Below are 11,271 nucleotides of genomic sequence, written 5' to 3' on the forward strand. Positions count from 1 at the left end.
TAGGTAAAGCAGAATTCATGTCAATCATATATATATTATTTATTCTCTTACTAATAAGTTTAGAATTATTAGAATCCTTACTTTCAATGATGCATTCATCTAGGTAGAATGCCACATGAAATCCTTTGTCGCATAATTGACTTATGCTTAGAAAGTTGTGCTTGAGTCCTTCAACATATAGTACGCCTTCTATAGTTGTTGATGGTGGTTTTCCAATTGTACCAACTTCAAGAATTCTTCCATTGTTGTTGTCACCATATGTGACATATCCTTTGTCCCTTGGAGTGAGGACAAAGAATTTACTTTTATTGCTCGTCATGTGTTTTGAGCAGCCGCTATCCAAGTACCATAAATTGTAGGCGACTCTCAAACTTTCCTCTTAATCATTAGAATGATGAGATGCCATAAGTGATAGATGTACTTGCTCTTCATTTTCTGTTTCAGATGTAGAACTAGTATCATTGTCTTCCCAAGCAATGTACGCTCTTTGTCCAGTCTTTATATCATTCTTTCCTTTGAAGGAACCCTTTTTTCAAATTTGGACAATCCATCTTCATGTGACCGGGTTTGTCACATTCAAAACATGTAAAGTTTTGACTTGAGGTGGAGGCATCATTGCTTTTGGTGAATTTCCTTGTTTGGCTAGTTTTTGCGCCTTTGTTCCTTTTTAGGAACTTGCTGAATTTCTTTATGAAGAGACTTATATCATTCGTATCATCTTTTTCTGATTTATCTCCAAATGAGTCATATCTATCCACTTTTAGTTTTAGAGAAATATTTTTATTCTTCTTTTCTTTCTCCTCGTGTTGATCAAGTTGGCTAAGTTCTAATTTGTGTTCCTGCAGTTTGCCAAACAAAGCAGCCAAAGATATTTTGGATAAACTTTTCTTTTCAGAAATTGCACTTACCTTTGGTTGCCATATTTTGGTGAGTGATCTAATAACCTTCAATTTTAAGTCACTATTTTATAGAACTTTTCCAAGTGCAATAAGGTGATTGGTAAGATGAGTAAATCTCTTTTGTAAATCTCATTTGTAAATCAAGAATATTTTCTCCAGGCTTCATGCCAAACATTTCGTATTCCTGAGAAAGAGTGTTGAGTCTTGACCTTTTTACTTCCTCTGTTCCTTCGTGTGTGGTCTCTAGAGTATCCCACATTTCTTTTGCAGATTTACAATTTGATACTCTGAAGAATTCATCAATACCGAGTGCAGAGGTGAGGATGTTCTTTGCCTTTAAATCATATTGTACCTTCTTTTTGTCTTCGTCGTTCCATGATGATTTTGGCTTTATTTCCCTTATACTATTGATAACAGTAAAGCGTATATATCGTCCTTCTTCAATGGCGTTCCATATGTCTAAGTCTTGATATTCAATAAAGATCTTCATTCTAATTTTCCAGAAATCATAGCATTCTCCAACAAAGCTTGGAGGGCGGTTGATGCTGGAACCTTCTCCTAGGAATGATCTTGAGGCCATGTTGATGTAGGATCAGATATGAGAGTATCTTACTCAAATATAGCTCTGGTGCCAATTGTAAGAATGAGATTGCAACTAGGGGGTGAATTAGTTGACTTAAAATTAGGGTAACTTTTTCTACAAAAAGTAAGAGTTAACGTGCAGCGGATGATATTGCAGAAAATAAACAAGAATAAATCCAAGAGGTAAGGGAAAAGAGAGTACACAAGGATTTTATATTGGTTCACCTTCTTGTCCACCGAAGGCTACGTCCAGTACTCTTGCAGCACAAGAGATTTTCCACTAAATATTATGATTTGTAATTACAATATCTCACCCCGAGATTTCTAAGTACCTTACACACTCACTAATATTTATACCCTTGGAAAACACATTTCCAAGTAACTCTATCCCCTTTCTATTCACATCTCGTAAAAGAAAGTTTATTACAATGAATGAAGAATTTCAATGATGGCTTTGGATTACCTTTACAAGTATGAAACATAATAACACTTGCAATCCAGAAAAATAATGCTCTTTAAGTTTATAAAATTTTGAAACACTTTACTTCAAGCAACTCAGAAAAATAACTTTGAAAGTTTGGCAAATTGCTAGAAGTGTAGAGAAATAACTTCAGAAAAAGTTTAAGACCTTTTGGAAATTTTATAAGAGTTGTGTATATGTTGTGTGTTTGTGTTGTGACAGTTAGAGTCTTGATATAGACTTTCCAAACACCCATGGTGCCTTTATGAAAGTGTAGGAGTTGTTTGAAGTGAAGAGATCTCATTTGGAATGAAAACATTTTGTTTTGAAATCTGAAATCTCATGCAACAGTCTTCAGTCATCGATTATTGATAGTCGGTAATCGATTAACCAAACTCTCTGTTTACTGTTCTTTTTAAAAACGAATTAGAGTAATCGATTACACTATTTGGGTAATCAGTTACTCAACTTTTGTAAAACTGGTAATCTGTTACTCAAAGGTAGTAATGGATTACTCTGAACAGTTTAAAGTTGGATAACTCTTTTTCTCACACATGTAACTTGTTACTTGAATGAAGTAACTCGTTACACGCTATTTAAAAAAATATTTTTAGTATTTTTAAAGTGTTTCATTTTTCTTTAAAAATAGTTTGAGCATTATTAATTTGTATATTTAAGAGTTTTAAGATAGAAGTACCTATAGAGACTTAATCTAATTTTCTTGAAGCTTTAATCTTCTTTGTCTTCATAAGTATTCTTCCTTTTCTTCGTTTTTGGTGATGTTGGTGTCTTCATCAAAACCTTGCCAAGGTCAGGAGCAAAGATCTTATTCACAGACTTTGGTTAATAGACAGATTAGTGCGAAAGTTCTTAGCAACTAACAATGTGAACAAGAATAAAATTTAAGGAATATAAATGAATGCACAAACAAAGTTTACAATATTTATATATAACAAAAAAATTCAAAAAATCTACCATGGATTTGTAAATCATGATGGCAAATTAGTTATTGTATTTTGGATTCCAGACTCCACTACTAATGTACATCATCATTACACTCAAGATATACATCTATGTGATTTTTCATATGGATGATTAGTTTTATATGGGTCAATTAACTTTGTCGTGGGAAGGGCGGAAAATATGGGAAAATACTAAAGGAAGTTATTTTCTGTTAACAAACTTATTTTGTAATTTATCATTATGCATTAAGATTTTTTGACAATAATTAAAAGGAAGCTATTATGCCTAAAATTTTTTATATGATCTTAAAACTATTAAAATAGTTTTTTCAAAAACCAATATCTTGAGCCTAAGTCTCCTACTTGTTTTCTTTCTTCACAAGTTCCTTTTTAGTTGCAAATATTATTGAATAACTCTATGTGGTTATTAAATGGACTAAGATAGAATGACATTGTTATTACCTAGTTAGTAGAAGCTTGGAAGGTGGCTTATTCTCCTTACTATGATGATAATTTAATGTAGTTGTTCCCGATGGTTACAATAGTCCAACATCAAAGTAATTTATGAGTTTTTAGACATTGATGGTTGAGAGTAAAGTTCAAGAGAATTGGTTCGCTTCTCTTTTTATGAATACATTACATTATATAGTTAGTAATATCCTATTAATTAAAAAACCATCAATAAATTTGTAATTTTATTATTATTTGATTATAAAATAAAATTAGTATAAAAATACATATTATTATTATTTGACTCTAAAATAACTACAAACAATATGTTACGATTCCTATTGTAACTATATTAATATTGTTATAGTAACATTATATTCTAATATTAGAGTCAAACACTAAACTCTAAAAATAAATTCATAATGAACAGTACGTAAAATTAAGGAATCATAAATAATTCAACCAAAATATAAATCAAATATTTCTTATTATGCATACAACTTATTATATCTTTTGATTGCTTTTAATAGAATACAATTAGAATAAAAAATTAAATGATCACAATTAAATCAAATCAAAGATATTTTTTTCAATAATTTCAATAAAAATAAGAATAATATTATCTTTTTTTAGATTGAGGTTGATTATTTTTTATACTATGATTTTGATGTTTTAATATTAAGAATTCTTAAAAATTATAATCATAAATAATGATTAAAATTAATTTTAATATAAATTATTTTAGCCAATATCATGCTTTATTTTTTACACATCGCATAGGTAAGCATATCCCTTATATTTTTAAATAGTTATCTTCATCTTTTTACAATTTTATAATTCCATTCTTATGCGTTAATGTAAATCTATGTGAATAGATTTTTAACATTTTGTAAAAATAAAATTGTCAAAATTAATATAACTAAAAAATAAGATGAACATTTGAAAAATCCAACAATATATGAAATAAAGATATTGATTAAGGAATTTTTTTATAATTTTGAACTATTATTGTCCTATAATGGTCAATGATATATTAGGATTCATACGCTATATATGAATCGTAATTGTATAGATGACTTGCCGACTAATCGTTTACATTTATTTATTTTATGAGTATCAAATTAATTAATATATTTGACCGATTAATGTAACTAATTAATTGTCTATAATTCCATTTTTTGACTGGTCCAAAAAACTTGAACTATTCTATTTCTTTAAGACATAAAAAATATATTTATTTAACTGTTTCTTTATAATATAATTATAATTGTGAATAAGTTTCCAATATTAAAGTAATTGTGCAATATGCTCAATAAATCGCATACATTATGGAATTAATGTGTTATATCATCATCTTATTATATTTGATCGTTTAACTTAATTGATTAATTGTGTATAATGTCATTTTTGTAACTCGTCAAAAACTGAATTTTTTTATTTCTTTATGAAATTAAAAATAGAATTAATTGATTATTTATTTATCAGTCAAATTATAATTATGCATTAAGTTTTCAATGTTAAAGTAACTGTGTAATATGCTCAATTAATCACGCATCTATAAAATCAATGACTCAAGATAAATTATACACTACAATAAAACTTCCTGTTAGCCACGGTTGAAACCGTGGCTAAAGTGGGGAAAAGCCGTAGCTAGATTGAGTGGCCACACTTAATGTCGTTGTGGCAAGGAATGGTGTTGCTAAAAATTAGCCACGGTCATTATGTTATTTCGCTACACTTCTGTGAAATGTGGTAACATCTATTTAGCCACAGTCTGTTTAATTCAGCTACAGTCGAACCGTGGCTAAGTTTCTGATTTTGCCACACCACAACCGTGGCTAAGTTGCTTATTTTTCCACAATACATCCGTGGCTAATTAAATTTATTTAAAGTTACTTTCTTACATACTCCTCTCATGATCCAAATGTGTCATTGTCTCACAATCTTTATTTTCAATAATATAATGGTAAATTTATAATAAAATTAAATATTTGCTAGCTAATAATAATAAAATTGAATCTTATACAATTACCAAATGTTTAACATTCAAAAATGCTGATAAACACAAAATGCAAAATGTTATGATCATATAAGTTCATGAATTTTAAGAAACCATATCTAAGATGGTGGAACATCACGAGCGAAAGTGGTTAACTCACTACCAAATTTTTCGACTAGAAACTTCTCAAGAGTAGCCAAACGATTCTGAGTATGTGCAAGTTGCTCCTTGGTCTCTTCATACCCTGATAGTTTTACTTCTAAAGTTTGTACATATTTCTTCAAGTCTTCAACATGTTGACTAGAGCCACTAGAATTCAAAAAACCAGTAAAATGTCTAGACGTTCCAAAAACACTGGAGGGACAAATACCAGTGCCCAAACCATGCACTCGACCTGAATGTTCAGCTCCATATGCTTTTCCAATTGCATCATTAGGATGAGCAAATACCTTTGATGAAACACCTGAAGTAGTGACATTTTCTTGATCTTGAGGTAAATGCTCTGATATTTTATCCTATTAAATAACAAGAAATTAATAATTTATATAGTGGCAAAATGCAAATTGCATGGCAGTAACCTATAATGGAAAATTGCATCAATAGAATCAGAAAGGACAAAATGATATTATGCGTTTGCCTACCTAACTAACTGCATACCATTATCCATTTCACAACTTAGGAAATGGTTCTAAAAATGATACACTTTTTAGGACATATGTAACACATCATGTATGAAAAGACTTTAAATTACTTACAGCTAGAGTTTTTCCTTCTTCGCTTACATAGCTTCCATCCTTCTTCAATAAAGTTGACAAAACAACCTCACCACGACATACAGGTCTTTGCAATTTTAGCTCCTAACACAACCAATGAAACATAAGTTTTTACATTCACAAAACTTCATTCTTTACAATAATACAATTACCTAGGACAACTTACCATTTGACGACCTCTCCTTGCATTGCTCATACTACCACCAGCATGGGAAACTTTAAGATTTTTGCGACTTCTAGTGTTCGCCAAACTTTGTTTCTACAATTGCCAAACATTGTAGTCATTATATTAAAAAAATACAAGTCTTGGAGAAATTAAATACTTCACAACATAATGTTTACCTTCATCTTATCCTCCTTATAATGATGCACAAATGCAGTCCAATCAGCACAATCTAAACCTGGAGGAGGATTAGCAAGTATGTCTTCCTTACTTTTATTAGGATAGAAATACTTACACCTTAACCTATATTTATAGGCCCTCCATCTTTCACCTAGAGTACTCATAGCCCATTTGACTCCAGCAACATAATCAAACTCAAAATTTTCCTTCACACATTATTAAATACGCTAGTCAATTTTCAATGACAATAGGAAAAAATTATTAAAATTGCAAATTTTTTAAATAATTACCTCAATATATTTCCATTGTTGGTATCTATTATCCTTTGACATCCAATCCCATCTTTTAACATAAATAGGACAAATTGTTGAGTTTTGAGCTAGTTTACCAAGAAACCTCACAAGTAAGTTTGAGCCATTGTCATTGCCTTGTCCATAACCATTGAGTTCCACAATAACTTTTTTAGTTTTTTCCAAATGCCAAACCTGAATTGCTTGCATTTTTCGAGTTTCAATTTCTCCTGAAGAGTTTCAATTATGATCTAGTGGTAAATATCGACGATGTCCCATGAAGCAATATTTTCCGCCAAACTTTAGCCATTTAGACTCTGTATCAAAATTACATGATGGACAAGCAAGTGATGTATGAGTGTTCCATCCAGATAAGTTGTCTAGACCTGGGAAGTCACTAATAGTACAAAACAATGATGCACGCATTTGAAATGATTCTTTTGTAGAGGAATCATAAGCTTCCACTCCTTTCCACAATTTTTGTAACTCTGAAACTAGGGGCTGCAAGTAAACATCAATACTATTGCCAGGCATCTTAGGACCAGGAATTATCATCGACATTATGAGAGAAGTTTGCTTCATACAGTACCATGGAGGATAATTGTAAGCATACAACATCACAGGCCAAATGCTATTATTAGAACTTAAAGTTCCAAATGGATTGAAACCATCTGTAGCTAATGCAAGCCGTATATTACGAGAATCTAAAGCAAAGTCCGGATACATTTTGTCAAACTCCTTCCATGCCATTTCAAAAGCTCTGCAGTTTTAGAACACATGTATAGTCTTTGCAATCTTGGTATAAGTGGGAAGTACCGTAAGACCTTTGCTGGTATATATTTTTTATTTTGGCCAACCACTATATCATTTGCACCACTAATATTTCCATTAGATTTCCACCTAGATGCATTGCAAATCTTACAATTATCTCTCTTCTTGTCTTCCAATGAACCCCAATATAACATGCAATTGTTCGGACATGCATGAATCTTTTCATAGCTTAAACCTAACTTCTTAATCAACTTTTTTGCCTCGTATAAAGATGCTGGGAGTTTAGCATGGGGAAAAGCATCATTTAAAAGATCAATGATCATAGAAAATGTTTTGTCAGTTGCACTACATAAGACTTTTATATGATACAATAGAACAATGAATGATATTTTACTATATTTTTTACAACCAGGGTACAATTCTTCATTTCCATCACCTAATTGCTCTTTTATTTTTTCTTGTTGGACTTTACTTGCATCACCCCTAGGTTGGTCATCATTTGGTATATTTGAGTGGCCGGAATCTTGAATTCCACTATCATCAAAGATGCCAAAAACATCATCTAACATATCCTGCATTGGATATTGTCTAACCCACTCTTCTTGTGGTTGGGCTATAGTTTCAACATTATCTTGCACATGCTTTTCCCCATGCATGTACCAAAATGTGTACTTTCTGGGAAACCCTTTTTGAAGTAGATGACTAAACACTTCAATTCTATTACCCATTTTAAGAAATCCACATGTAATACAAGGACATGGAATTTGATCATTTATAGGTACATTTGAAAAGGCGAAATCCAAAAATTGCACCACCCCATCCAAGAACTCCTTTGATCTAATTGGTTTCTCAATCCAACTCTTATCCATCATAACTGTGTGAATCTGTTTTTGATGTTAAATTCAATTACTAAATCATTAGAGATACTAAATGATTAACTTAAAAACAACTTAAGTATTACCTCAATGCAAGCATGCATGACAAATTAAACCATAGTGTTTTGCAAATTCAGTCATATTAGTTGAAAACAATTTAATGCAGATATCTTGGTATCATTTATTTTGATATACTATAAAGATGCATGCCTGCATCAATGTCATAATCCCATAAAATCAACGTCATAATCCCATAAAATCAATGTCATTTTGCTAACGAGATACCTAACACACCCTTAAAAACTCAGCAAAATTCTAAAGAACCTATGGGGATATGATGTATGGTATTTACACTCAATCTTTTGTTTTGTAGTGATAGCTTAATAGATCCAAATATAAGCAAATTATTGGAGATGATGTAAAACATTAATAAATATGTATTACTCAATTAATAATCCACAAATTTATTAATTATAATTCTGTGAATTTATATTCTAGCTTTTATAATTGATCCATAAATTTAAACAAAATAGAATATAAATTGAATTAAATAGTAATATTCTACAAATTCATTATTTACAATTCTGCAAATTTATATCCTTAATAAGTATTACTTAAAATTAGGAAATCATAAATAATTTACTCAAATGAATTGATTATCAAAATCAAATCAAATTGCTTTAATATTTTGATTGTTACATCCTATTAACGATTAAAGAGAAATTCAATCCAAAATCACAGTAAAAAATTAAATCAGAAAATTAATTATGGGGAACAATTGTTTAATTTTTAGATAACATAATAAAAGACATTCAAAGACAATCATGCCTAATAATTTGAGCTTCTAAAGTGTAACTACCAAATAATTAATTGTATATAATTTCATTTTTGTAATTAATCGATATTTTTTGAAATTTTATATTTTTTATGACATTAAAAATATAAATATTTAATTATTTCTATATCAAATTAATTATAACCGTGCATTAAGTTTCTTTATCAATATAAATATTTGTTTATGTCATTTTTTAACTAATCGAAAAAAATTTGAACTTTTTTGTTTTTCTAAGACATTAATAATGCATGTTATTGAATTCATTGAATCAAAATATATTATAGGCTAACGGTTCCAAATTTAAACAAATTTTCAGGAATGATGTAAAACATTAATCACTGGAACTCAATTAATCATGCATGATATGGAACTTAATTAATATTCAACAAATTCATTAGTTATAATGCTACTACAAATTTATATTTCATTTTTGTAACTCAAATAAATTAAGATTTAGATTATTACATCTTATTAAAGAGTAAAGAAAATTTCAATCCAAAAACACAAACAAAAATCAAATCACAAAATTAATTGTGGTGAACAATTATTTAGTTTCCAGATAACAAAATAAAAGACATTCAAAGAAAATCATGCCCAATAATTTTGGCTTTTAAAGTGTAACTAAAAATTGATTAATTGTGTATAATTTCATTTTATAACTAATCGAAAAAAATTGATTTTTTCTGTTTTTTTATGACATTAAAAATAGAATTATTTAATTATTTCTTTATCAATATGATTATAACTGTGCAAATGTGCATTAAGTTTCCACTGTTAAAGTAACTGTGTATATTGTTCAACTAATCACATACATTATGAAATTCAATAAATCAAGATAAATTATAGGCTATCGGTTCCAATTATAAACAAATTATCGAGAATTTTGTAAAATATTAATGAGTGAATATTACTCAAGTAATAATCCACAAATTTATTAGTTATATTTCTTGAAATTTATATTCCATTTTTGTAACAGATCCATAAATTCAAACAAAATAGAATATAAATGGAATTAAATATTAATATTTTGCAAATTCATTACTTATAAAATAGAACATAAATGGAATTAAATTGTCTTCATTGGTAATGATTGATATGATGATCACATTTACTATGATTAATTAGATAAAATATACATGTTCAACAATTAATCATGCCAAATTATTGATGATGAGAAAAAAAAATAAAAAAGAATATTATTACTAATATAAGGTTGACACATTCAGATTGTGAAAAAATTAACTTTGAATGAAAAAGTACAAACACAATAAAATTAAAGACATTATTCTTCCCTAGTCAGATTGTGAATGTAACATCTAATCATTATATTCTAGGAAGGATGTGAGGTTTCTCTTCTGCAAATAGTTGAACAATGAACATGACCAATTCATGTTTAGTGTTTTAGTAAATTAACCACATAGGAAAAAATATTTCAGAAAATGTCATGTGAGAAAATGAAGTTTTTTGTATAGAATGCTGAGAAAAATGAAGCTTTTTTGTAGAAGGCAAAAAAGATATTATCTTGGGATACCTTGTTGGTGTAAGTGAGTGAAAGGCTGAAGAAGTTGAATTGTTTTTTTACATCTGATGACAAAGAATATCATGTGAGTAAAATAATGTGCATGTATAAATTTATATGATAAACTAATTATATCTACCAACAAAGAAAAATGAAAATGACATAAAATTATACCAATGAGTTGGTTTGACAGTTGAAGATCATAGAATTATTTAACAAAAATTGAAGACAAAAATGAGAAATAGTTATGAGAAACAATTATGAGAAACATAGTTAAGACAAATACATTCTTACAACCATTAAAAATATTACTAAATAGTAAGTACCAATATGTTGACATATATTAATAGAAAGCACAAATTTAGTTATGAGAAGGATGAATTAAAAATGAAAAATAAAAGTAAAATCATACCTGAGTTGGTGGAGATGATAGATTTGTGAAACAAAAATGAAAAAAAGAAATAAATAGTTATAAGAATAATGAAGTAAAAATGAAAATAAAAATACTTCCAA

General features: G+C 28.9%; 2 protein-coding genes across 2 annotated transcripts; both read right to left on the minus strand.

Annotated features, from left to right (window-relative positions):
• On the minus strand, positions 5,392-6,990 carry LOC109328726. Its single transcript, XM_019562322.1, has 5 exons — positions 6,759-6,990; positions 6,468-6,674; positions 6,292-6,384; positions 6,108-6,209; positions 5,392-5,867 (listed from the first exon to the last, which is right to left on the minus strand). Exons 1-5 carry the CDS (start codon positions 6,966-6,968, stop codon positions 5,472-5,474), a joined length of 1,008 nt encoding a protein of 335 aa, XP_019417867.1. The 5' UTR covers positions 6,969-6,990; the 3' UTR covers positions 5,392-5,471.
• On the minus strand, positions 6,999-8,398 carry LOC109325947. The gene is made up of 2 exons (XM_019558576.1): positions 7,575-8,398; positions 6,999-7,518 (listed from the first exon to the last, which is right to left on the minus strand). The coding sequence occupies exons 1-2, from the start codon at positions 8,396-8,398 to the stop codon at positions 6,999-7,001; spliced, it is 1,344 nt and encodes a 447-aa protein (XP_019414121.1).

The sequence above is a fragment of the Lupinus angustifolius genome, chromosome LG02 (genome assembly GCF_001865875.1).
Source record: "Lupinus angustifolius cultivar Tanjil chromosome LG02, LupAngTanjil_v1.0, whole genome shotgun sequence".
Lineage (NCBI taxonomy): Eukaryota > Viridiplantae > Streptophyta > Magnoliopsida > Fabales > Fabaceae > Lupinus > Lupinus angustifolius.

Bases quoted from the DNA above. Each gene is read 5' to 3' on its own strand.
- LOC109328726 (XM_019562322.1), bottom strand. From the start codon at position 6,968: ATGCAAGCAATTCAGGTTTGGCATTTGGAAAAAACTAAAAAAGTTATT. The intron at 6,210-6,291 runs GTAAGTTGTCCT...TGGTTGTGTTAG, and splicing joins CAAGGAGAGGTCGTCAAATG to GAGCTAAAATTGCAAAGACC. The intron at 5,868-6,107 runs GTAAGTAATTTA...GTTATTTAATAG, and splicing joins AAGAAGGAAAAACTCTAGCT to GATAAAATATCAGAGCATTT.
- LOC109325947 (XM_019558576.1), bottom strand. From the start codon at position 8,398: ATGGATAAGAGTTGGATTGAGAAACCAATTAGATCAAAGGAGTTCTTG. The intron at 7,519-7,574 runs GTACTTCCCACT...CTAAAACTGCAG, and splicing joins ATACCAGCAAAGGTCTTACG to AGCTTTTGAAATGGCATGGA.